Source organism: Fulvia fulva, chromosome 4 (genome assembly GCF_020509005.1).
Source record: "Fulvia fulva chromosome 4, complete sequence".
NCBI classification, from domain to species: domain Eukaryota; kingdom Fungi; phylum Ascomycota; class Dothideomycetes; order Mycosphaerellales; family Mycosphaerellaceae; genus Fulvia; species Fulvia fulva.
Genome location: NC_063015.1, coordinates 2,470,488 through 2,494,891, shown reverse-complemented (window position 1 = coordinate 2,494,891; position 24,404 = coordinate 2,470,488). Strand labels below are relative to the sequence as shown.

The window sequence follows — 24,404 nt, the reverse complement described above, 5'->3', positions numbered from 1 at the left end:
ACACTTTACACACCCTTCGTTGTATACCATAGGACTCGGATTTGGAAGTTCTTGTATACTGTACTATTGACTGCAGAAAAGGAGGGGTATGCATGAACAACACAGCGCGATACAGCATAGCGAAGGCGTTTGACAGCCGTTGTGGCGGAGTGCATTATGAAGGAGTACAATTGTAGCATATATCGAGAATCAAACATTTTGCAAAGCAAATCGCGGTGTCCTGTGTCTTGATTGTGCCTGACAACGTGCCTCAATGGAACCGCGGCTCGCATGGCGCGTAGTGAAGTGCTCGCGATGATCCCGAGGATGCTTCGAGATGAGGCAATGTGCTGTGCCACCAGAGGCACAGGACAAAGAATCCTCAGAGGCTGTGGAGAAGGTATTGGTCACGAGGTGTTGCTGGACCGACTTTGCCACTGGTCACCAAGAATTACCTGCCGTCTACCGTGGAGAAGATGTGTAGTCATGTTCCTGGTGAGAGCTCACGGCACTCCCGCCTGAAGTCTGTATAACTCTATCTCTTTTTAGTGGAGCCGAGCCGAGATCTTCGGGCCCCGATGCTGTACGATGATGTCAAATCGCGTGACCGAATCCTCCCTCGCAAGCAGCGCCAAGCACAGCCCTCTTGAGTTGGCTCTTTCTCCAATCAATCCAAGCATCACTATTGCAGGCGTGCCGGCTTGGCTGATGAGCATGGCTGTGGCACTTTCTCTCGCCTATGAGGAGTCGAGTGGTCATGATAGTCACCGGTTCGCCTCTCGCGCTTTTGTGGCTAAGTTGTTCACTAGTTCTCCTTCGCGCTCACCTAAACTCATTTCTCTTGTCCGCAGCATCATCGCATAGCATACAAACAACGCCTCGTCGCCTTCTTGTGCCACAGTCTCTGTGAGCAGCTATTCACAAGTGCGCATACCACCATAAGCAAATCTAACAACTCGACTTCTGGTTCTAAGGATACGATCACGATCCTGGGTCAGCGCACCAAACAAACATATTCAATACCGACAACATGAGGCTACCGCAGACGCTATCCTTCCTCCTCACTTTCCTCACCACCGTCCACGCACTCGCCTTGCCCGCATATCTTGACAACGCCTTCGAGTCATCGAGAGAGCTGTTCAAGCGCAAAGGTGGAGGCGGTGGTGGAGGTCGAGGAGGAGGTGGCTCCTCATCAAGTGGTTCGTCATCAGGCGGTTCGCGAGGCAGCGGTTCGCGAGGGAGCGGTTCGAGTTCTGGCTCATCTAGTTCAGGTTCATCCTCTGGCGGATCTCGAGGCTCGACATCGACTGGATCAAGCGGTGGAACAAGCGCACCACGCACCTTCGGCGGAGGATACTATGGAGGAGGCGCATCGACACCATACAAGCCCGGAACTTCTCGAGGAGGTGTAGCGCCATACGTACTCGGCGGTGCGGCACTTGGTATCTTTCCTGGACTTTGGCTGGGCAGCGTGTACGCCTACAGCTACCACGGCTATTACCCTTACTACAACAGGACAAGCAACCGCAACGAGTCGAAGCCAATCGAGTGCCTTTGCGACGAGTACAACCCATGCGGATGCGACGTGAAGAACGAGACGAGCTATCTGGACGCGGTCGCGAACAACTTGACAATCTCCCGTGTCGCTGATATCAACGGCACGTCGACTCTGGTCGTCAACGGCACTTTGCCAAACGGCACATCCACGGACACCAGCGCCGCACGCGGCATGAAGCAGAATTTGGCCGAGCTGAGCGGATTCTGGGTCGTCATTGCGGGCGTCATCTACACCGTGTCTTTCATGTGAGATGTACAGGCATAGGATGCGCTTCTTGTACGATACGTTATGACTATTACGAACGAATGATACCCGGCGCTGAACAGGGCGCCAGTTGTGGTAACGATATCGACAGAGGAGTGGCAGTACTTAGATTGTCTTCAAATGCATATTACCTCCAACGATACATTACAATGTTTCTGCTGCGTCTGTACATGCACTGTGTTACCGTGCTACCATGCTTACAGATGCACCTTCCCGTCGGACTGCGAACCCATGCACGGTCTTGGCACTGCCTTTCTGCCTTTGACTTCGCGGCGCCTGGCTTCCACTTTACTATCAACATCACTTTAGAGACATCGGCATCCACCGACTCGAGTTGACAACAGGTCCTTGGTTTTGCCACTCTGTACTACAGATCTACGCGACGGACGGAACACCGCTGGGCCCTTCCTGCGTGCTGGAACCATTGAGACCCTATGGCAGTCGTGCAGCATACGGCGTACGCTCGAAGCAGTGACATCCTGCTTAGACGACTACAATAGCATGAGGCAGATCGAGGGCATGGCCGAAAGCGGACTGGATAGGGTGATAGACCAGCACTCGTGGATCAATCACCTACGATGGTTCATGAATCCGGTCCCCAGGCGTTGGTGAAGTTATCGGGACGTAACGCCCATATTATTAGCCCGAAACAGCTTCACTCGTACCTCGTTAAAAGAGCAAATCCTACTCGCGATCGAGTGGTATGCCGCGGCCACCATGTACTGACAGACCAGTAGCGTAGTCTCGAAGCAGACTGGACGATAGAAGCACTGATGGTTCTCTAAGCCAGCCCTGCTTCGCGTTACGAAGTCCACAGCAATAGCAGCACTGCATCAGGACCTTCCGGCCGTCTCTATGCACACAGCTTCATCGGGTTGCCATACGAAGATCTGTCCGGCATAGCCTTATGACGAAAGCGGTATGCCGCCAGAGTTCAGCTTCCACGGATATGCTTGCCTCGGACGTCCATTCTCTTTGTCTGTGACAGAGAATACTTCCGTAGACACTAATAGGATCGTTCAGGATGAGTATCCCGGCAGGGCATGGTGATAATACGGCGATGGCTCAGAACGAGTCACTCGATTGTATGGTTGTTTTTTGGTTGGCATTTACTCAGCCTTGAAACAATGCCATAGAAGCTGAGATCTGGTGTTCAGCTGGTGTATTTCGGTCGGACGAAGAGAGGCTATACGGCTTCATATTTGGACGACAAGACAGCCCACCCCCGTCTATTAGACGATCACACAAGCCTTACGTTCCTACTGCGCAGCTCGCAATGGCCAGCCCAGCAAGTGACTCAAACAAGAAGAGCCGTGCGACATCCTGCACGAGTTGCCGGCAAGTAAAGGTAGTCGCAGCCCTATGTCTTGCTTGGCCGACACGTACGTTTGCTGACGCTCTGGACTATAGCTCAAGTGCGATCTCAGAGAACGATATCCGAAGCCTTGCTCTCGGTGTGAAATAAGCCACCATGAATGCAAAACGGACAGCTCATTCAAAAGAGTGCCTGCTCGAAGTCGTATCAAGGAGCTCGAAACCCAACTAGATCGACTGAAGAGAGACCGAGCTCCAAGCCACCCCATAGACGGACATTCTGCGAAGTTGACCCCCGAGTCGGAGCCACGAAGCTTGGGTCATGACCTTCACAACGAAGTATCAGCGTCTCTATCCATCGCGGAAAGACTGCCTTATGGACCACCGACAGCCTCCGGTTTCAGCCACATCGACGAGCGATGGCTGGACATCACAGAAGACAAGACGTATAGCTCGTTCCTACTTGATGACGTACAGCTGCAGTACTATGAGGCGTTAGAGCTCTTCCAGCACTTCGAGGAACACTACCGACCACGTGTCAGCATACTGAGTCCAGTCTCATCGTTGCGACAACTACACCACGAAAACTGGTTCCTCTTCTGGAGTATAATCGCCGTAGCTGCACGGAACCATCCTCGATATGCTGCGCGGTGCGAACCCATCTGGCACAGACTACAGAGAGATTGCGTGCAAGCCCTATCCAGCAGATTAGCGTTGTTGCCGGACCGTCAGGGACTACTTCTTATTATGCGCCTTCCAGACCAATATCACCAGTGCTCCCGGAGGCCCGAGCATAGCACATCTCGGTTTGGATACACGATCGACTAGCTCTTGTGGTCTGCCCACAGCTCAGCTGAGAGCTACAGTCGCGCCTCATGACGACCTCGCATGCCCTGAGCCGGCATGGATTACTGCGCCGGGTACGATGCCTAGCATAAGGCATCCCTACGATGGTTGGGATATTCCGGATTTCGGGGCGTGGCAGAGCGCAATGCCTGTTGCAACTTGTTCTATAGTGGACTTTGATGCTGTCGTTCGGGCGATGGTGTGAAGTCTGGCTACAGCATGTTGCTGTAGGGTCATGAAACATCTGCAATAGCATGAAGAAATTGAGGTAACCAATGGGTGGATACGAAGCATTCTTCCAAGAAAAGGACGGCACGCCTCTCCAGTAAGTTGGCGACTCAAGTCGTATATACAGCTTTGTGCTGGTTTCATGCATCATGAAGGCAATCTACCTATCGGTATGCTTACAAGGCGTTCTCCTAAAACGTTCTGTCAGCTTCCAGCTCTCATCAAACCGCGATTCACTTACCTGACTATCCCTGACACACCGCCTCACCCTCTTCTTGAACTCCTTCTGATCTTCCCTCCATAACTTCCCGGCCTCGATATTCGCGGGACTCTCGTCGTTCGGACTACTCAACATGCTAATGACAGAAAGTAAAATCGTCTCGGGTGTTTGTACTGGTGACCATCGCTCCGCTGCGGATTCGTAACCATACTGATCCTCACCCTCGTGCAGGATACTGATACAGACCTCGCCGTTCTCGTAGACGTTCGGGTGGAAGAGTGGCGTTTCGAACTTGAGCTTTGGCGGTGAGTGAGGGTATGTTTGGGGAAATGTCATGCGGGCTCTGAAGATGCCGCCTGTGTGCTGTCAGTCTTTGGGCTGTGACGTTCGTTTGTCACTTCCAGCACTTCTGTTGCTGCTTGTACGCCTATTCCCCGAGGGCGGACATACCCACGTGTTGGGCTTCCTAGTATCGCTGTATCCGTCACTCACCTCCGTACAGACTGCCCTGCTCCTCATCTAGCATGAGCATAACCTCCCACTCAAAGACTGAGCTGCCCACGAGACCACAGCTGATGCCCGGTATGCCCTCCTTTTGCATTTGCTTGAACTGTCTGCCGAGCAACAGTGCCGAACTCGATGTCCCGCCAGGACTCGCTGTGTTACTTCGACTCGCCGGTGAGTCCATCTCTGCCACCTCCTCTCCACTTCGCTGGTGTGTGGTTGCGATTCAGCTCGGCTGAGGTCGTCTGAGCTGATATGGATGATGTGTGGCCGTTTAACGTATGCTGCAAGCGAAGTGCTGAGCTGCTGCAGGTACTCGAGCAATGGTTGCCCGAGAAACGACCCGTAGTGTTGGTCTCGTGCTCGCAGTAGCTTGGACGGTGGTGTCGGAGGGTTTGCTATGGCAGCTGCGGCGTGGCTGAGACAGGATCGCGGAAGTGGTAGCTGCTAGATCTGGGTAGCACTTGACTTTGTGGACGGTTTGTACAGTGGTGAATGTGTGGTCAAGAAGCACCTTAGTGGCAAGAGCAAGCATGGATTTAGTCGTGCTAGCCCTGGTCGTCGGTCACTGAGGGACAGCTTCCAGATTCACAAGCCTATCGCGGACTTGCCTATCGCAGACCGAGGTGAGATCCATTTATGGTTGGAGCAAACATTTTGTTATCTGAACGAGATGCCAACTGTGATAAATGTGATCGCGGCTAGAGAACGGGCAAAACATTCGCTACATATGGGGTATCTATCACGTTAGAAGTGTGGGAAGTTATTGTACGGGCTCATATAGGGTGTTTCAAAAGCAGGTTGTGTATTGCATGTGTCTATCTAGAATGGACAAGTGTTGCTCTTGAAGAGGCTGCAGGTGACTAATCAGTCACCTGATTCTTAGCGTACGTGGCCTCAAGTTTTGATGATGGGATGTTGCCCATGTGCACGCTCGGATCGCGACACACCCCCTCAGCTCGTGCGCTGGAGTGAATGAGCTGATTCCCATGTGATCGCGTGCACCCTGTCATAACTACCCCACCCTATCTATGGCAGTGACGTCAGGCCCTCGGTGTTGCTGCTGCTGCAGTGAGGGTAAGTCAGCTGTTTCAAGTGAAGTGAGGTGAGCTTTGTACCCCTTCCCTCATTCCTCACTTTCACTGCTGCCATTGTTACCTATATAATAAAGCATAGAATGTGTGACTGTTGCCGGTGAGATGGCTCAGGTGATGGTCCCGTTGCACGGACTTTCACTTGAGTGTGCAATCATCTCACCCACCGGCAAACATCAGAGGTCCTGAGTTCAATCCAGGGGTAGCCTTAGTCCTATCGTATGCTTAAACATATATTGTCGTCCGCTCAACTTATTGAATTGTCCGATAATTGCTCTGTGCCAAGTTATTTCGCTCCGGCGAATGGTGAGAGAGCTCGCTCTGCCCCTGGGGAGTATGAGATACTAGTCAGTGGCGCAATGCACTGGGCTGTCTACGACAGAGCTTGCACCATGTGAGGTGTAATGGGGCTCCAATGGGTAACACCGGAGCAACGGTATCGGAAAGTTGAAAAGGCACCTTCGGGGTGCCTTGCTTTCTGCACTTTTAAAGGTCCATCACCTCAGGGTGGTGACACCTTTTTGTTTTGGGCAAGTGTGTGCTATGTGTGAGGTGCGAAAGCAGCGGATGATGTGGTGACAAGGTGGTAGTGTTGTTGCTAGCAGCAAGTTGGAGGCGTTTCTCGCTTTCTGATTGGACGCGCTGCTTTTGTCGCGCGCGTGCGCTGCTGCTGGTGACAGGGGTGTTTCTCGCCCTTGCGCTGTTAGCCAATGGGAGTCCGAGAAACACCTGTTGATGATGGTGCCAGGGCCGCACCGGTGAATGGTGGATGCTTTGCCCTGGCTTCGTTGTCGTCTACAGCATTGGTGGCTGCTGGTGGCCGTGTTTTGCGCCTGCTGGCGCTTCCAGTGAGGTGTCCGTAAAGATGAAGCCGTTCGGTGTTCGTTTCGAGATGAGGTGAGGCCGCTGCTGCGGGCTTCTCAGGCGTCTGTTGGCCCGTTACCTCCTGATGCGGCTGCAGAGGGCACTGAGGTGCGTGGGTCCACGCCTTCCTCAGCCATATTGAGCAGCTTGACGAAGTGCTTGTGCTTCTGTGGTGGAAGCAGCTTGGTCAGCCCGTCTGCAGGCATGTCGTTGGTGCTGAGATACTTGATCTCAATGTCTCCGCGCTGGTCTCGCTGTCGGAGCCAGTGGTGGTGGATGTCAACGTGGCGTAGCTTCGTGTCAAGCTTTTGCCCTTGTTGGTTGACAAGGCGGATGGTCTGCGTGTTGTCGCAGTACAAGTGGGTGCGCTGATTGAACTGAAGGTGTATCTCAGCGAAGACTCGTTCCCACTGTATGAGCTCTGAGGCGGCTTGCGAAAGCCCGAGTAGCTCAGCCTCTGTTGAGGACTTGGTGACAGTGATTTGTTTAGATGCCTTATAATCCACTGGTCCACCGAACAGCATGAAGACCCAGCCATTTGAGCTGGTCCTGTCATTATTCATGCCGTAGGACGCGTCCGATGCTCCAAAGAACTCGTGGTTGCTACCGAGGTGCTCTGGTTGGCTGTGAAGGCCAGTGATGTGTTTGCTGGCGCCATATACAAGGCAGAGGTTCTTGGTCTCCAGGAGATAGCGCAAGCACTGATCTGCAAGCTTGAGGTGTGTCTCAGTTGGCTTGGTCAGATACTGCGATAGCATGGACAAGGAAAAGGCGATGTCAGGCCGCGTGTGTGTGGCGGCGAAGTTGAGGGATCCTATACGTTGTTGGTACGCAAGGATGGCGATAGAGGTGGGTTGATGACCCTCTGGAACGGTCCAATCAAGGTGTTGATCTACTGGCACTGTCGTTTTGCGTGCATTCGTGGATATGCTGAATTTGGCGGCTAGCTTCTCAATGTAGTCTTCTTGAGAGAGCCACAGCAAGCGCTTGTTTCTGTCGCGCGTAACCTTGATTCCTAGGAACCAGGAGAGATCACCGAGCTCGTGCATCTCGTACTTAGCAAGCAGCCGCTGCTTGATGTTGGCAGCATGGGCCTTGTGCTTGCGGTGGTAGAGCATAACCAGGTCGTCAACGTAAAAGAAGAACATAACCTTGTTGTCATGGTAGATGCATTCGGAGTCCGACAGGGGTACTAGTCCAAGGGAGGCCAGCGTCTCGGTTAGGGAGTTGTACCACAATAAAGGGGACTCCTTCAGACCGTAGAGGGCCTTGACCAGCTTGAGGGCGTGTCCATGGGATGGCCTGTCGATTCCAGGAGGTGGTTGCAGATACATGGTGTATGGCAGGTCCGAGTTCAGGAAGGCGCTGACAACATCGAATTGTTCGGCTTCTAGGTCGAAGCTCGCGGCCATAGCACAGCAGAGGCGGAACATGCTTGCTGGCAGTGTGGCGGCGTATGTGTCTAAGTGTGTTCCTTGCAAATCGCCTCTTGCGCATAGCCTAGCCTTGAAGCTCTTCAGCATGCCGTGCTCGTCCAGTTTGTATTTGTACACCCACTTGAGCGGCAGTAGTGGCTGAAGTCCCTCCTCTTGCTGAGCATCCTGATCCTTCTCTTCCTTTGTTGCCCATCTGAATGTGCCTGTTGCCAGGGCTTTGGCAAACTCCTTGGCCATAGCTTCGATCCACTGTTGGGAGAAGCGGTGTTTCATAGCGGCTCGGTAGTTAGAAGGTTCGGGCGGAAGGTCATCGCGGTGCATAGAGGTAGTGGTGTTGACACGCCTGAGAGGGCTGTTGCCTCTTCGTGTAGGGCTTCGATCGCTCTTGTCGCGATAGGCGCGTGTTCTGGGTCGTATGCCGGACATCTGGCCGATGATTACATTAGCGACCATGATCTGGTGCAGTGCATGGTGGAAGTAGGCCGTTCGTAGGCGCTTTCCATTCTCTGTGACTGCATAGTTGGACTCCTCTGGTGTGTAGAGCTCTGGCTCTAGGGGGAAGAGTGGTGTGTTGGACGCGTTGTGTGTTAACGCGTCTTCTGGTGGTGTGAATGTGAATGGATATGGCTCGCGATCAGGGTCCGTGTTGCCCATGATCTCCTCACGATCTTCTGCGGTGAGGGCATCCATTATCTGCTGCTGCAGGGTATCGTAGTAGTCAGTGGTGTTGGGTGCTGACTGCTGTGTCTTGTCTTGAGTCACGTGATCTGTTACGTGCTCGATTTGCCGGTCTTTTTGGTTATATGTTGCTGACTCGCGGTGTTGCGGCCAGTGTGGTTCTTGCCCAAGGAGCTTTTGGTGGGCGTCTCGAGGTTGTTGGGTGTGCGGCTGCTGAGCCTGTTCTTCCACCCCCTCGGCCTGTGCTGTGTCTTGCTCGTGATGAGCGACATACAGGTCGTAGTATTGTTCAGGCTCTTCAGCCGGTTCCGCTGTTGCGATGTTCTCGACAGGGGTCGTGTACCCTGCTGTCAGGCGTGATGGGTCATAGAACGTGGTCTCATCGAAGAGGACGTCCTTGACTCGCATAACCCTATCTTTTGATGGGTCCCATACGCGGTAGATGTTAGTGGAGTCGTATCCCACAAGGTAGCCTATGAGCGCTCTCTCTTGGAGTTTCTCGCTCTTGCCAGGCTGATCTGGTCCATGGATGAACACGTATGCAAGGGAGCCATACACCACCATGTGACCCACGTTCGGAATTCGTCCTGTTGCCAATTCGAATGGGGTCTTCCAGCCCTTTGACTGGATAGGGGATCGCCAGAGGATGTACACCGCTGCTGCAGTGCATTCTGGCCAAAGCTTTTCCGGCAATCGTGCGTGGATGCGAATGGTTCTGCTCATGGTGATGATCAGAGCTCCAGCTCTTTCTGCTGGGTCCTGCGCAGGCGCGTATTCCGCGGTTGCGTGCCATTCAATCTTGTTGTTGTTAATGACTGAGCGAAACACCTTCCCAATGGCGGGCTCGTTGTCGCTGTAGAAGCATACGAACCTGCGACCAATGAAGTTGATGAAGCTCAGCAGGCTGTTGAAGCAAGCCAACACCGATTGCTGATCCCTGTTCTTGATGGTGAACTGGAAGTGTCCATGGGTATCCAGATCGTAGAAGTGGACGAGGTACCTGTCACCGTTGTAGGCGACAGTGAATTCTGCCAAGTCCATGGCCATGTGGCCGTATGGGGTCATCACCCTGATGGGCTGAGACCGATTGTGCACCTTGTGAGCTTTGCTAAGCCCACATGCTCTGCAATGTGCAGTGAGGGGTGCGCTTGGACCATCGTTAATGATCACCCCCTCAACTCTGAGCGGCAACTGCTTGATGCGTTCAGCGCCAATGTGACCAAAGATTTGATGCCACTGGCGGCCAGAGAGCTTTCGGTGTTTGATGGGGGTCCTGCTGGACGTAGCTGCACCTTGAGTGCCCCCAGTGCTGTTCATGACTGCGAGAACGGTGCGATCACCATCCTCTTGAGCAGTTGGAGATGCTGCGCTGTTGGCAGGTTCATCGCCGATGTTTGCACCCCTGCCAATAGTGCTGATGAAGTGCGCGTTGCGCATCTTTTCAGTGACCTTCGGCAGTACTAGGCCCTCTTTTGTAGGCCATTGGTAAATGATGGGTGACTTAGGTGGTGTGACCACCTTGAAGAAAGGGATTGTACCAGTAGGGCGGTGTAGGTCCATCAATTTAGTGTCGTTGTGCCACATTGAATTGCTGCGTCCGTGCCACCAGAGTCCGGCTCTTTCCATGCGTGTGTGAGAGATGACGTTCACATGAAAGCCTGGGCAGTAAGCCACATCCAGCAAGGTGAATGAATGGCCCCCAATTGACATATGAACGCGCCCTAACGCTGCAATTGGAAAGGTGGTTGTTCCAGCCTGGATTTCTGAGGTGGTGAGGCGCTCTGCAATGAACTCTACACCCTCCTGGTCATGATGATTGATCACATGAGTGTCTGAACAGTTATCATACACCCAGCAATCCCTGAAGTTGACGCTCAACTTGCTAATTGAGCTAGAAAGAACAGTAAGGCCAACAAAGCCCTTATCGCTTGGTGATGCCTTCTTCGCATCAGCAATAGCCTTGTCACGTTCCTGGTCCTTGCGATTGTTGCGATTCAACACGCCAAGCAGACGCTCGCCGTCGTCGCTCAAGCAGTAGTTGATGAAGTTTTTCCAGTACTTCTTCCACTGCTCTGAGCGCTGATCCTTTGCTGGGCGCTTGTCGGGGTTGATCACATCGCATGAGAACAGGCCCTTGTGACAGGTGTCCTTGGGCTCGCCGGTGATGTTCCAGCAGCCGCTTGGCCTGTTGTTGTCCTTGTCTTTGTTCTTGTCGCCGCGGCTGCTGCCACGACCCTTGTCACCGCGGCTGTTGCCACGGTTGTCACCACGGCTGCTGCCACGGTCACCCTCCTTTTGACCAGCACCTGTGGGTGCTGTTTCATCCTCTGCTTCTGCTGAGGTTTCTCCGGAGAAGGTTGCGAAGACTGATCGACCGTTGGTTGTTGCTAGTGCGGTGTCGCGTATCCATTCGAGGTAACGCTCAGTAAGCTTTTGTAGTGACATTTTGTCACGCTTCCACTCGTTGTATAGAGAAGCACCGTAGGCTGGAGCCTGCTTCTGCTGAATAGCAAGTAGGAAGTGTCTACTAAGGTCGTCGTACTCGGCGTGGTTGCACTTAAGCATCTTGGTCTGCAAAACTAACCAGTCTGAGCACCAGTCATCGATTCTGCGTGCGCTAGCCTTCTGAAGCCTAGACAGCTCAAGCGTTAGCTGCCGCTTACGCAGCATATCGTCTGGACCATACTGATCCTTGAGAGCCTGGTATTTCGCTCTGAGGGTGTTCTGGCCGTGCATTAGCTCTTGCCCTAGCTCTGTCGTCGTACGGATGAGGTAGGTAATGAGCTTTGATCGCGCAGCAGCAAAGATGTCGTACATCCGTTGCCTTCGGTCTGCGTCTGTTTGTTGTAGCTTGATGAGATCTCTTGACGTAGCGTCTCCTGCCGTGTACGCTTGTTGGATTTCCTCAAACGTCAAGTGAGTAGGCTCTGTTGGCTCGTTACTCAGTTGGTGAGGATCCACATACTTCCAGACATTCAAAGACTCTGCGTAGAGCTCTAGCTGACGGTCAAACTTGTCCCATTGGTCATGGCTCTTCAGAACCACGGTACCCTGAGGTAGGGCACCGGTAGTCACCGGCGTCTCGGTAGTGGCCATAACTGCAAAATGGGTTGTAGGCTGGTGAAAGTTCCACGCGGGTTCACTAGGCCTAGGGGATACTACTGCACTGGTTGTAGCAGTAGTGCTGTGACGATGCAAACTCTGCTTTGGGGCTTCCTTGTCGCAGCGAATGTTAGTGAGCGCTAATCGGGCTCATAACTATCACGTTAGAAGTGTGGGAAGTTATTGTACGGGCTCATATAGGGTGTTTCAAAAGCAGGTTGTGTATTGCATGTGTCTATCTAGAATGGACAAGTGTTGCTCTTGAAGAGGCTGCAGGTGACTAATCAGTCACCTGATTCTTAGCGTACGTGGCCTCAAGTTTTGATGATGGGATGTTGCCCATGTGCACGCTCGGATCGCGACAGTATCAACCAGGCACTAGCACAACTCCAATCAACGCCTCGGTGCAAGCACATATCATGGACACCCTTCCCTCAGGCACTCTTCGATAAAGCATTCGAAGCAATCCATGCGGCCCCAAGCACCACCAGTGAGCCCAGCCCTGCCGCCTTCTTGACCCAATGTCCCCCCTTCTGTGCCATGTCAAGCGCGAGTCTGCCCTGCTCAGCACTCTTCGCAGGCTTGATCGTGGCCTCACTCCCATCTCCAGCGCCTGCATTCGGCACATCCTGCTGCGTGCCATTTGGTCCAGCCATCTCGGCTTGTTGTCGCTCCATGATCTTCCTCAGAGCCTCGAGATCTGCCTTCCAGTCACTCTCACTCCCGCTCAACCTCGCATCCGTCTCCACCCCTTGCACGCTGCCAAAGAAATCCAGCACTCTCCTGTTTCTCGCGGCCTCTTCTCCACCCGGAAACAGGTCGTACCTCACTCCAGCATCACTGTGTACCCGGTCGAAAGTGTAGTAGTCGAAGAGCTCACCCAGTCTCACGTCCGCAGAAGTGCTGTTCAGTCGTGTTTCCAGAAACTCGAGATTGTAGTACGTCCACCTGTCAATGACCGCAACGCCAACATCTTGATCCGCATGATGACTGTAGCTACTCTGATCTTTCGCACTGCTTCCCGTAGCAATGATGTTGGGTGTGTAGAACGCGGGGTACATTGTGTTGGCCTGGCATGTGTCGATCATGAATAGCAGTTCGTGGTACCGCTTCTTTTCCCACATCTGCTCGAACGCGTCCCCCAAGTCGTAGCTGCTGATCTCCTCAGCATCCTGGAACTTCAGGAACTCGTTGCCGCCATGGCCAGTCATGTAGATGAGGATGTTCGAGCGGTCGTCGGTCATGAGGCGTTTCGAGGTGGGATGCGACGCTGGCCATCGGTCGGTCAGGAGACGGATGAAGTTCTCAACTGTGACCTCGTTGCCGCGATAGTCGACTTCGATACCTCCCATGCCGGCCATGTTGGCGAGCGTGCCTTTGTCATCGTAGAGGTCGAGTTGACGCGACTTGTCATTGAAGACGCTGCCGGGGAACGAGTTGCGAGGATTACAGGCCATGTCATCGGGAAGCATGAGGATGATCTGGCTATCAGGAATGCCTAATCGTTTTACTGTTCGGTATAGACTAAGCGTATTTGCAAGGTGTCGGTAGTTGAACCAGAAACGCGATGTGCTGACCAGGACTGCCCAGTTCGACGTGTGCGTCGCGGAGGTGACATCGCTGAGGGTAAGCAGCGCAAGTAGCGCGGTAGGGAGATCGAGGAGGCGCATGGCTGTTGTTTGTGAAGATGATGAGCATGAAAGAGAGGAAAGAGGGAGGCAGTGAGGGTCATTGCATTGGTAAGCCCGTGTTCATTCAGGGTAGGTCTGTGGAGTTCGGTCCGCGGCTCAAACCCTGACCATGTCTGTCGCGCTCCAACTTCATAGGATGAGCTGCCACACTTCAAGAAGCCCACGTCCACGCTTATGCCTGTCCTCGCACCCGCCAATACGACAGCTCGAATTGACCTTTGTTTTGGAGTCTGGTCTTCTCCAACTTGAGGCTGCCTTCCGTTCGATACACACCGGGGACCGGGAAGCGAGCATTGTAGTCTTCCACGAACTCCTCCCACGATATTTCCTGGCCCATCGCAGCATACCAATGTAAGCGTCGAACGATGTACCGTCTGTTGCGGACGTTGTAGCGGCGATTGTCGGTGCGAGGACGCAACCCGACGATGATTCCCTGACTCTGCTCTAGGCGACGCTCTCTCTGCCTCACGACTTTCCGGGACTGGACACCAGTACCACGGTTCGACCTGACTACTGCTGATGAGGATAAGGAGTTCCGCCGACTGTCAGTAGTGCCATACCCGCTGTCATTCGCAAGACTGCCACGGCGACCATCATTCTGGTGGAGAATGTCCGAGGAAAAAACAAGCGGAGAGAAGGCGATGATCCTTGCGTCCTGCCAGCCGACCGCCGCATCATCAGGCGTCTGTCAAATGTGTTAGCCTACTGGGCGAGGGATTACCACTAGAGGTAGGTATGAAGTTGTGCTTACCTCGTTCTCGGGCCTGCCATCTACGGCCAATGCGAGCAGGGAATCAGCAACTTCCGCGTCTTCTAGGGAATGCGCTGGTTGGGACGAGAGCTCTGGCTCGACCTCTTGGGAGAGTTTGGTAGAGTCGTAAAAAAAACATAGCATTTGGTAGATGTGGTGTGTGTTGCAATCGGGAGGAAGAGGACAATGCCTCTCCGATGTTGGCAAAGTACGGGCGGCGATACTGGTTCAAGGCCGCGTCCATACTGTAATGACTGGACTTTCCGCGGAAAGAGAAATGCTGTGAGAGTCAGTCATGTCCATCGGTATGCGATGTTGGCAATCACTTACTAATCGTGCAGTACTTTTTAATAGGGTTCGTGAGCTGGGCTGCCCGCAAGCTAGGTCATCTCGAGTACAAGCATATTGATGCAAAACACAAGACTGTAGAAGTGGCGGATAGTGTTGTTCGGTGAGACTGTTGATGGCCGCGTAGGCGCGACTAAAAGGTAGTGTTGAGGAAATACCAGCGAAACAATGCTGTGTTTAAAGAAACCCTGTCAAGCAGGGTGAAGACGAGAGGGAGGAGTAGGCGGCGGTCGATTACGGTGTGTTGTGTTTCGAGTTGAAGCTGCGAAGCCGGAGGTAAGAAGAAATACTTATACCAGCGTTTGATCCTTGCACCTTCCTCGCGCGAAGAACTGAACAAAAGTGACGAAACTCTGAAACGGCTGCCGCGAACCGAAAGGCACGCCATCGGTGCAGCAAGCCCCAATTCAATGCCAACATCCTCAGCTCTTTACTTAGGCATTGCTTCACCGTGCCATCGCCTCGACTTTCACTTAGTCACCTAGTCGTCAAGCCCCTACATGTTACCAAGAGCAGTAGGCCAAGCAGCATACATCGAGCGCGAAGCTGCCTCCGCTCTCTACCATCGTTGCACGACGCGGCGTGTCCTGGAACCCATACCATACGGCCGCTATCTACCACTACCCTAAGTGTAACAACACTCCGCATGAGGCAGACTCGACAATGCAGCAACAAGGGCCCCTGCAGCTCGAGACTATCGTGCGCCAGTGTAGCCTTCCAAGCAGTCCAGAAGCCCAGTGTAAGACAGGGATACAATCTCGTTCGACTTCTAGCTAGGAAGGTATGTCAAGTCTGCGCCGAACAGTCGTGTTGCAACTCCTTGTGTCCAAAGCGACTCCAGTGCTTGGAGATATGCTGCACCAGTAGCGCGATGATACGACTCCAGATCCTCGAGGGTCGGCCAGACCTCAAGACAATGACTCCAGCACTCTTTCTTCATAAGGTAGCAGGGCCATCGAGTGAGCCACCATTCGCATCCATGGTCAGATCACCCTCACCTCCTCTTTCACTCATATGTCATCCACTTGCAACATCGTTCCTAGCTCGCATCTCGGCGAGCTCCCTGATCGCGTCTATTTTATTCCTATCCGCCGTGGTGGCATATTTCCACTTTCTATAGGCGTCAAGATGAGCATTGACAGCGCCTCGATGGAGCTTCTCCAGGTACTCCTTAGCACCCGGCGACGGTTGCGCGGATTGGCCGATCCCTGTTCCATGCTTCTTGGCGTCTTCCGCCCATCGCTTCGAGTTTTCTATGTAAGCTGGATCTGGACCACGCTCATTAGGGTCAGAACCAGCTGGCGAACTCTCCTCACTTTGGGGCCAGGCGCCGGGAGTGGGCGGTAGAGGTATGTACGCCGCCGAGGGCGGAGGTGATTGTAGTGAGGTTTTGATGGCAGTGGGAGCTTCGTCCTCGAAACGTACCCTGCTCTTCGGCTGCGCGTCTTTTTGCATGCGGAAGTTGCGGTATGTGCGAGTCTGAGGAGCGGTGGTTGGCTCTTCTCTCACTTCAGCCTCTCCTTCCTCCCGCTTGAGCTTAGACTCGCGACATGCTTTGGGCGAGTGTTGTTCGCGATGGCAATCGTGGTCGATGTAATCTTCCACAAAAGTCGAGCTCTCACTGCCACCAACATTGGTCTGGTGCCAAGAGCTACTAGTCCTCTTGTGTTGCCGCTGCAGTGAAGTGAATGCAGGTCTGATGTCTTCTTCTTCACTTGTGGTGCCAGTCTGCGATGGCTCTGCCCTCACTTCGTCTGCTTCTACTGTGACCGGGGATTGTGCAGTGTAATACAGGTCGGGATGGAGTCGCACCCACTCCTCGATCACGTCCTCTCGTGCCAACGTCTGTAACCAGATCCTACAAACGATAGTTTGACTCCTGGATCTCGCCAGCCAATCATCACTCTCCACCGCGAAGTGGTGCTCTTGTAGACCACGGTAGTACTCGTTGACGATCCACTCAGGCCACTCGGTGATAGGGAACTGAGGTCTGCCGTATATCTCCACGAGGCGTCGGCTCAGGGGACGCCAGATCTCCGTGTCATTGTACTCGTCACCAGGCATGCATTCCACGGGCGGGACGTAAAAGTCTTCATTGTCTTCCTCGAGGAGTCGATCGTCAATTTGGTCTGGGCCTGGTCCTAAGCTGACCTGCCTTGGCCATCCCGCAGACACGTATTCTCGCTCACGGTAAGGATTGTGCTTTCTTGATACAGGTACGAAGCGGGAAGGGGGTATTTCGAGGCCAGGCTCGGGCAAGGCAGGTGTTCGTGACGGTACGTAGGACTGAAGGATCTTGGTATCGAAATGGGGCATGGTGACTCGAGATTACGCTGTGGGACTTGAGTCTGAGATTGAGACACGGAGCTCGGATCGTTTCTAAAAGGCAGATAGGAATCTGCTCTAAACACAGTCTATTCTTTGTTCTATGCCCGCATTGGGCAGGTTCAATGCTGAAGTTGAACCGTGAGAACAAAGAATCCATCAAAGCATGCTTTTTGCATCATCATTTTCATCGCTCATGTTCTGATCACGAGTCAGAGATTGCGAAATGTAAGCGCCATTCATCGTCTGTCACCGTCCTCACGGCTCGCTGAGCAATGTATAAGGTGATGGAAAAGGCGTGGCGCTGTTCGCAGTGTCTCGTATCGCAGTCGTGTAAAGCCAGGTCCCTAAGCTCTGATCACGGCCAGAGTTCTCCAATATCAAACGTCTTCCTCCGACTGAAACCTTGCTCTCCGTCCAGCGGAGTGATGCAGAAGACGAAGAACAAAGGGGGCGCCGTTCATGTAATGTCGTGTCGTAGTCGCGGATAGCCACATTGAAGGCAGAGTAGCTGTCGAAAGCAAAGGTGGAGTCGGAGATTCATCATCATCGCATGTGCATCGCCTGCAGGAGAATATCCTCCTGCTGCTGAGGCGAGGTGGTGAAGTCGCCGGGTCGAGGGCCGTCCTATGGCCCAAGACCCTGCGCCTCCATCTCCCGCTTCAAGGCTTCCTCACGCACTGCGTCCTGCTCGCGCACTCGCTCTTCGTGCTCGCGGTAGACGTTCTCGACGTCTTGAGGAGTCCAGCCGCGTTGGATGCAGATCGCCTTAATCTGCTCCTTCTTGAGCTGCTGCGCCTTGACGTGCTCGACGGTGGCCTGAAGGACGATGGCCTCGCTTCGGCCCTGACCCTTCATGTCTGGCACGATGTCTGCGAGGCGGTCGAAGCCAGCGCGAATGTGCAGGCGACGCTTCTTTTCAGATTGGATGTGATTCGCCTTTTTTGCGGCCTCTGTGAGACGCGCCTTGGCTGGGGTGTCGGGGCTCTCGGAGCGCTGGTTTGGTAACTGTTCGGCCATACTGGTGGTCGTGAGAGTGGTTGGTAGTGGTGTTGGTGCGAGAGTTGGACGATGTGCGATGCCGTGTGGTGGTCTGTTGGTGAGAGCGTTGCGATGCGGTGGTTGCGTGAGAGGTCAGAGGTGGAGGGTGATGGGCTTGCTCAAGTGTGTTCAGGGCAGAAGATGGAAGCTTGTGACTGGGTGCACGTGCCGCAGAGCCGCAGCTTCCACTGGTGAAGGGTAGGACCCACGAGAGCCGTTAGCATGTGAAGCCGTTAGCATGTGATCACGCGGTGCAGTGAATGCTTTCTCTCTTGTGAGGTGGACAGGCCTTGGGCTTCGACAAGGATGTCCACTGGAGCCTGACTAGCGCACGCGATGAGCTTATTCTCAACTTGCAGTAGACTACCTAGGTAGAGCGACGTCAGATTGGGTTGCCGAAATGCTAGCACCCGCCACACGAGACATCATACAGCGGTTCTCTACCGTTGTTCGTCGTGTCTGTAAACAGCGTCCGCACAACAAACACCCACTGAGCAACGATTATTGAATGTACATTATTGGTCCTACTATTCTTCGAACGTGCATCCGTGTTTCTTGCAGAACTGGCAGGCGACAACGTGAACAAGGAGCTCCTGCTTGACGCGCATCTCGCACCCCAGGGAGCAGCAACCACCACAGACTACAGACAGCCTGCTGCGACTGCACGCAAGAGTCATATGACCACGCCCAGCTCACGACAACGATTCTTGGCCTGAGTGCCTACGTCCCCAATCATGGAGCGCTCGGCGCAATCGTCGGTCAACAGTCGCCGCACGAACTCGCACTCCGCCCGCGAGACCATCAAGCGCAACATGTCCTATGGGAAACGCACGACTGTGACCGACCAAGATGCCTACCTCTACGTCCTTCGAGCAGCATACCTCAACTATCTGCTCCAGCCACGGCAGAAACGAGTGCAGCACGTTGCCAACACATCGAAACCCATCCAGCGGTCGTCGACGTCGATTCAGGACATGGTCAAGGACTTCAGCTTGATACGAGACAACAAGAGCACTCGCTTCCCACATGGCTTCATGAACGCGCTGGATAAGCGATTGACGGGAGTGTTGGTGGGATCTGAGAAGATGCCGGAATATGGCGATGCGAACATAAAACGGACGTTTGGTGCATTTCTGAATGAGTTCAAGAATCCCACTTTCCGCAAGAGCGTGGAGAAGGACAGAAGAGTAGAGGATCTGCTGTTGATTTTCTTCTCCAAGGCTACAAGCGAGCTGCAAAAGGGGAAGAGCGCAGAAGATGATGGTTGGAAGCTGATGGTCGATCGCCATGTTGCCCTGTTCGTGAGGTTGATTAGTGACACGCTTTCGAAGAACGACTGGACGAGAGACAGGCCGGAGTTGACCAGTAGGCTGAAGACTTTGGAAACGAAGTTGCTACAACACGACCAAGATCTGGCCAGTTCGAGCCAGAGAAACGGCGGTCAGGGAGGCACCACCATCGAGGTCGAGATACCACGATCATACGAGGTTAGGGACATGCCGCTGGTGATCAGAGTGTGCAGGATATTCGCGAAGCCAACAGTACAGGCACAGAACGACATCAACGCGCACAAGGACGAATGGACGGAGAAGGCAGCACTTCGCGATCTAAAGGAGTACCAGAACCATATCACGCTCAACACTAGAGTGACGCTGACGCCGAACGACTTTGAACTGGATGGATCGTATGATACTTGGAGGAAGGGTGAGTTCATCGATATAAGCCAAATGATGCTGGCCCTGATCCAGTCGGACCCATCATTGGCGAAGGATACATCTTCTGGCGGTGGCCCCTCATATAAGCCACTTCCGAACGTCCCGAGCGACAGTGCATACAACGACCTCGCCAGGACGTTGTCGCGGGAAGGAGATGGCGACTCTAGCTATGCGTTCGATCAACCTGTGGACATGAGCGGATTGAATCTTGGTGACTCTTCACCGAGAGACTCTGGTACTGGGTCCCTTGACGGTGGTCAAGCAAAGTTCACATTCATCCCGCCCGATTGGCGCGCATACTATCGTCAGGTGCTCAAGGTTGCCTTCACTGCTGATTCTGTTGATGACGAATTTCGACAAGCTGTTGCCGATGGCACGGCTTCGTCGAGGCTGTTATCGGAACAATCGATGGAATTGCTGAACGAGGTGGCGCATAGATGGCGAGTTCCACCAATCGCGCGCTTGGTGCTGTTTCTCGATGTGATACGTGAGAAGTTCCAGAATCAAGAAGTCACGCTCGAGACTTTAGACTCGGCCTTCATGCACGCGAAGGAGCCTCCACTGGAACAGAAGAAGGGCACGAAGACCAAGTCTACTGTCCAAGTCACCTTGTACGACCGTGATCGATGGACTGTAGCGGATGGTTCGTTGATACGAAAGATTCTGAGTGAACTACACGACGCTCTACTGCGCGAAATGTTCGAGATCTTCCAACACGCATATGAGAGTAAGCCTCCGAATATCGTGACAGTGATGGGCGTACTCGAGGATCACATCTACGGTGATACGCTGTTCACCAAGAATGAAGAAGACTTGAATGGCTTTGCTGGGTTGATGACCGAGCGTCTTAAGCAGAAAGCTCGCGATAAGTACCACGACATGCTAGCAAAGAACGTGCCCGATAACAGCGCCGAGTGGGAGTTCTTCCATGTCATGGAGCTTGGTAAGGCTGTGACATCCTTGTGTCAAAAGATGCAGAAGCGATATAAGGGTGCACTGAGACAGGTGATGGGCGTAGCTCCTCTGCAGATTCTGGTAAAGGAGATCCTTCCATCGTTCGCTGGAGACGCCAAGGAGCTGGTAGCCCGGATCATGGAGGTGAACAAGGAGCGAGGCCAGGAAGTGCCCACGCAGGACGGCTTTGACTTGTACAAGGATCTGGTTGATATTCGGAATGTGTATGCTCAAGCGTTACCTGGACAGGAATTCGGCTTCCACATAGAAGGTCACCTGCAGGATTTCGTGTGGCGATGGATCGCAATGACCGACAGCAAGATCATCGACTGGGTCAACGCCGCTGTGCAGCATGACAAGTTTGAAGTGCGGCAAGACCAAGCCGCCAAAGAGCGTGGCGATCCACCAACAGAGGATGAGCGTCATTCCTCGAGCGCGATGGACATCTTCGTCAGCTTCAACCAGAGCATCGATCAGATTATCCAATTGAACTGGGACGATGATCTACAGTACGCCAAGTTCATGACGGCCATCAGCAAGTCCATTGGCAAAGGTGTCGCACGATACTGCGAGCTACTGGAAACCGCCTTTGCGCGAGAAATGGATCGACAGACGCACGAACAGGAGGCACGCGCTCAGCAGAAACAGCACGAAAAGTGGCTCGCTGCTGCGCGTGATGTGTGGGCAACTGGCGGTACGGGACCGAAGATCGAGCCATTCCAGTTCTGGCCTCAAAGTTTCGTGAAGATCAACGACATTGAGTATGCGACAATGCAGCTGGACAAGTTGGAGCAAGAGATGAATGTGGATGCATGCGTCGCAGCGATACAAAAGTATGAACCACCGCCACCGCCAAACGTCCGGAAGCGAGGCGAGAACAAGTTCATGTTCACCATCAAGATCATCGAGGCAGAGGATCTCAAGGCCGGTGATATGAATGGGTCAAGCGATCCGTATGTTGTATTAGGTGATGAATACCAGAAACGCCTTGCCAAGACTAGGACTGTCTACCAGTCACTCAATCCGAGATGGGACGAGACCGTCGACATCCTGACAACAGGACCGCTGAACGTCATCGCCACAGTGTGGGACTGGGATGCTCTCGGGGACCATGACTGCCTTGGACGCACCAGTCTGAAGCTAGATCCGAACCACTTCAACGACTACCTACCGCGCGAATACTGGCTAGATCTTGACACGCAAGGTCGTGTTTTAGTCAGGGTGACCATGGAAGGCGAGAGAGATGACATTCAGTTCTACTTCGGCAAGGCGTTTCGTACTCTCAAGCGAGCCGAGCGAGACATGACACGCAAAATCACCGACAAGCTCTCCGCTTACATCCAGGAATGTCTTTCTCGGAGGACGCTACGCACGCTCACTTCCTCGTCCACAGCGACTGTGGCAGGCATTAGTATGAACACGATGCGTGGCTACTTGTCAAAGGTATCAAGCCAGTACTCGGGACGACCTACATCGGTCTCGGCACAACCACAACAGAGCAGTGCAAGTCTTGCAGAGTCCGCGAGTAATGCTTTGAAGCCTCTGTTGCAGTATTTCGACGATAATTTTGCGATCATGAAGCAGACGCTGACAGATAGTGCGATGATCATGGTTATGACGAGACTATGGAAGGAGGTGCTTGTGACCATCGAGGGTCTGCTTGTGCCGCCGCTCAGTGACAAGCTAAGTGCACAGAAGCCTCTCACTATGCAAGAGGTGGACGTTGTATACAGATGGCTGCAGGCGAGTCAACCTCCAATCTCCGTGTGACGACATACTAACAGTCTTGTAGATCCTTTTCGATTTCTTCCTGGCCTTCGATCACGAGCGAGGCGTTGCTGACGGAGTGCCGATGGACGTTCTGAAATCGCCAAAGTACCACGATCTCCAGAACCTCAACTTCTTCTACTTCGAGTCAAGCGACAACCTCATCCGCACATCTGAAGGTATGGCCACCGCCACTGCCGCCCGCCAGCAAGAACAAGCTGCTCGTCTCAACCGCCTTTCTGCACCCGCCGGCTTCCTCTCACCCTCACTTGGCGGTACACGCCGCAGTAAGAGCATTCTCCAAAGTCGCAACCTCGGCACGATGCGAAAGGCGAAAGAAGAGAAGCGGAAGGAAGCACAAGCTGATCCGAACGACGACATGATCCTGCGCATTCTACGTATGCGTCCTGAAGCGGAGCGCTACCTCAAAGATCGGTCACGCCAGAAAGAACGACTTGCAGCGGCAGCGGCAGCGGAGGCAATCGTGCGACAGAGCTTACAAGCGCGGAACCACGGGTACGGCCAAAGTGTTGGCGGCGCACCGAAAAGGCAGCCTGGACGTGGTGGTATAGGAAGAGCATGGGGCACAATTCGTGAGTAAGAAGCAAATTGTGGATGCGTAAGACGAGCTGGGATCGTGGCGTAATGTATTTTGTGCGTGTGTGCAGCGAGCGATATCATTGTTGAGATGACTACGGCAGGACGGGCTCAAGAGCATGGCGTTATGGATTCGACAAGCCGGGAGGGTGGGGTGCGGACATGGGTACGGTTATGGTATGATACACCCCTTCTTTGAGCGCAGCGCTGTGCAATGTTTATGTGGTGCTATGGGAGTGGGTCATTATGGGGGTATATAATTCTGAATGACTGTGCTATCTTCTACATGCTGTTCCTTCATTGTTTCCCCTAGGCAACCGCCGGAGTGGCACCTGCTCTCAATCTTGTCACGAAAGTGGAGTCGAGGGGCAGTGTGATTGGGTAGACTGCCCCTGTACCCGCCGGTATCGTAGAGGTAAATGTGATCGTCGTGCCATTCATCGGCTGATATGGTGCACCCGTACCAGTCGCCAGTGGCACGTGTGTTGTGCTCGTGCTGGTACGGGTCCTCGTCGATGTCAATCTTGTAGTATATGTGGTAGCGAAACCTGACGATGCTGATGACGAAGTAAATGGCGCTGGAGGCAAGATAGCGCTGGTTGATAGAGACTGTTCCGTGCTCGAAGAGCTGGATGATACTGTCGAGCTTGATACTACCGAGCTTGCGCCGCTCATGGTCGGCGTAGGTGACGGCGGTAAGATCGTGGGCAACGCTGGTTCGATCGTGACAGACTCTCCCGATGCCGGCAGTGTAGGCAGAGTCGAGCTCGATACCAGTCCTTGTAGTACTCCCTCTACCTCCTCTAGACGGTCGCTCACGGCTTGGATGAAGGCTAGGAGGTTCTGTGGTAGATCTGATAGTCCTTCTTGTATGTCTTGAATGTCCTCAATGGCTGCGTTGCCTGCTGTGATGGCGGGCAGTGATGCTGATGGCGTAGGGGAGGTCGGAGGTGAGACAGCTACGACAGGGACGACGTTGGGGACGACCAGCTGGCGGGCATGCTTGTGGGAGCTTCGACGGTGTATGTGGCGTGCGCTGGCTGGTGTGCTGAGGAGGGCGAGTAGTGCTGTGATCATGTTCATGAACGAGGCCATTTTTGCTTTTGATGAGATGAGACTGTGATGGAG

The 24,404-nt window shown here is 53.6% G+C and overlaps 8 protein-coding genes across 8 annotated transcripts; 2 read left to right on the top strand and 6 right to left on the bottom strand.

Annotated features, from left to right (window-relative positions):
- Positions 1 to 1,009: 1,009 nt before the first annotated feature.
- On the top strand, positions 1,010 to 1,786 carry CLAFUR5_04518 (uncharacterized protein; the record flags this gene model as incomplete). The annotated part of the gene is made up of 1 exon (XM_047903666.1): positions 1,010 to 1,786. One exon carries the CDS (start codon positions 1,010 to 1,012, stop codon positions 1,784 to 1,786), a length of 777 nt encoding a protein of 258 aa, XP_047760866.1.
- A 2,579-nt stretch (positions 1,787 to 4,365) lies between these two features.
- CLAFUR5_04517 (Ubiquitin-conjugating enzyme E2 G1) lies at positions 4,366 to 5,097 on the bottom strand (the record flags this gene model as incomplete). The annotated part of the gene is made up of 3 exons (XM_047903665.1): positions 4,366 to 4,380; positions 4,431 to 4,765; positions 4,902 to 5,097. 3 exons carry the CDS (start codon positions 5,095 to 5,097, stop codon positions 4,366 to 4,368), a joined length of 546 nt encoding a protein of 181 aa, XP_047760862.1.
- Positions 5,098 to 12,521: 7,424 nt separating this feature from the next.
- Positions 12,522 to 13,757, bottom strand: CLAFUR5_04516 (GPI-anchor transamidase; the record flags this gene model as incomplete). Its single annotated transcript, XM_047903664.1, has 1 exon — positions 12,522 to 13,757. The coding sequence occupies one exon, from the start codon at positions 13,755 to 13,757 to the stop codon at positions 12,522 to 12,524; it is 1,236 nt and encodes a 411-aa protein (XP_047760861.1).
- Positions 13,758 to 13,950: 193 nt separating this feature from the next.
- On the bottom strand, positions 13,951 to 14,673 carry CLAFUR5_04515 (uncharacterized protein; the record flags this gene model as incomplete). Its single annotated transcript, XM_047903663.1, has 2 exons — positions 13,951 to 14,463; positions 14,530 to 14,673. 2 exons carry the CDS (start codon positions 14,671 to 14,673, stop codon positions 13,951 to 13,953), a joined length of 657 nt encoding a protein of 218 aa, XP_047760921.1.
- A 1,221-nt stretch (positions 14,674 to 15,894) lies between these two features.
- CLAFUR5_04514 (uncharacterized protein) lies at positions 15,895 to 17,193 on the bottom strand (the record flags this gene model as incomplete). Its single annotated transcript, XM_047903662.1, has 1 exon — positions 15,895 to 17,193. One exon carries the CDS (start codon positions 17,191 to 17,193, stop codon positions 15,895 to 15,897), a length of 1,299 nt encoding a protein of 432 aa, XP_047760920.1.
- A 636-nt stretch (positions 17,194 to 17,829) lies between these two features.
- CLAFUR5_04513 (uncharacterized protein) lies at positions 17,830 to 18,222 on the bottom strand (the record flags this gene model as incomplete). The annotated part of the gene is made up of 1 exon (XM_047903661.1): positions 17,830 to 18,222. One exon carries the CDS (start codon positions 18,220 to 18,222, stop codon positions 17,830 to 17,832), a length of 393 nt encoding a protein of 130 aa, XP_047760865.1.
- Positions 18,223 to 18,977: 755 nt separating this feature from the next.
- Positions 18,978 to 23,280, top strand: CLAFUR5_04512 (uncharacterized protein; the record flags this gene model as incomplete). The annotated part of the gene is made up of 2 exons (XM_047903660.1): positions 18,978 to 22,655; positions 22,705 to 23,280. 2 exons carry the CDS (start codon positions 18,978 to 18,980, stop codon positions 23,278 to 23,280), a joined length of 4,254 nt encoding a protein of 1,417 aa, XP_047760864.1.
- A 240-nt stretch (positions 23,281 to 23,520) lies between these two features.
- Positions 23,521 to 24,371, bottom strand: CLAFUR5_04511 (uncharacterized protein; the record flags this gene model as incomplete). Its single annotated transcript, XM_047903659.1, has 2 exons — positions 23,521 to 23,989; positions 24,010 to 24,371. The coding sequence occupies 2 exons, from the start codon at positions 24,369 to 24,371 to the stop codon at positions 23,521 to 23,523; spliced, it is 831 nt and encodes a 276-aa protein (XP_047760922.1).
- Between the last annotated feature and the right edge of the window lie 33 nt (positions 24,372 to 24,404).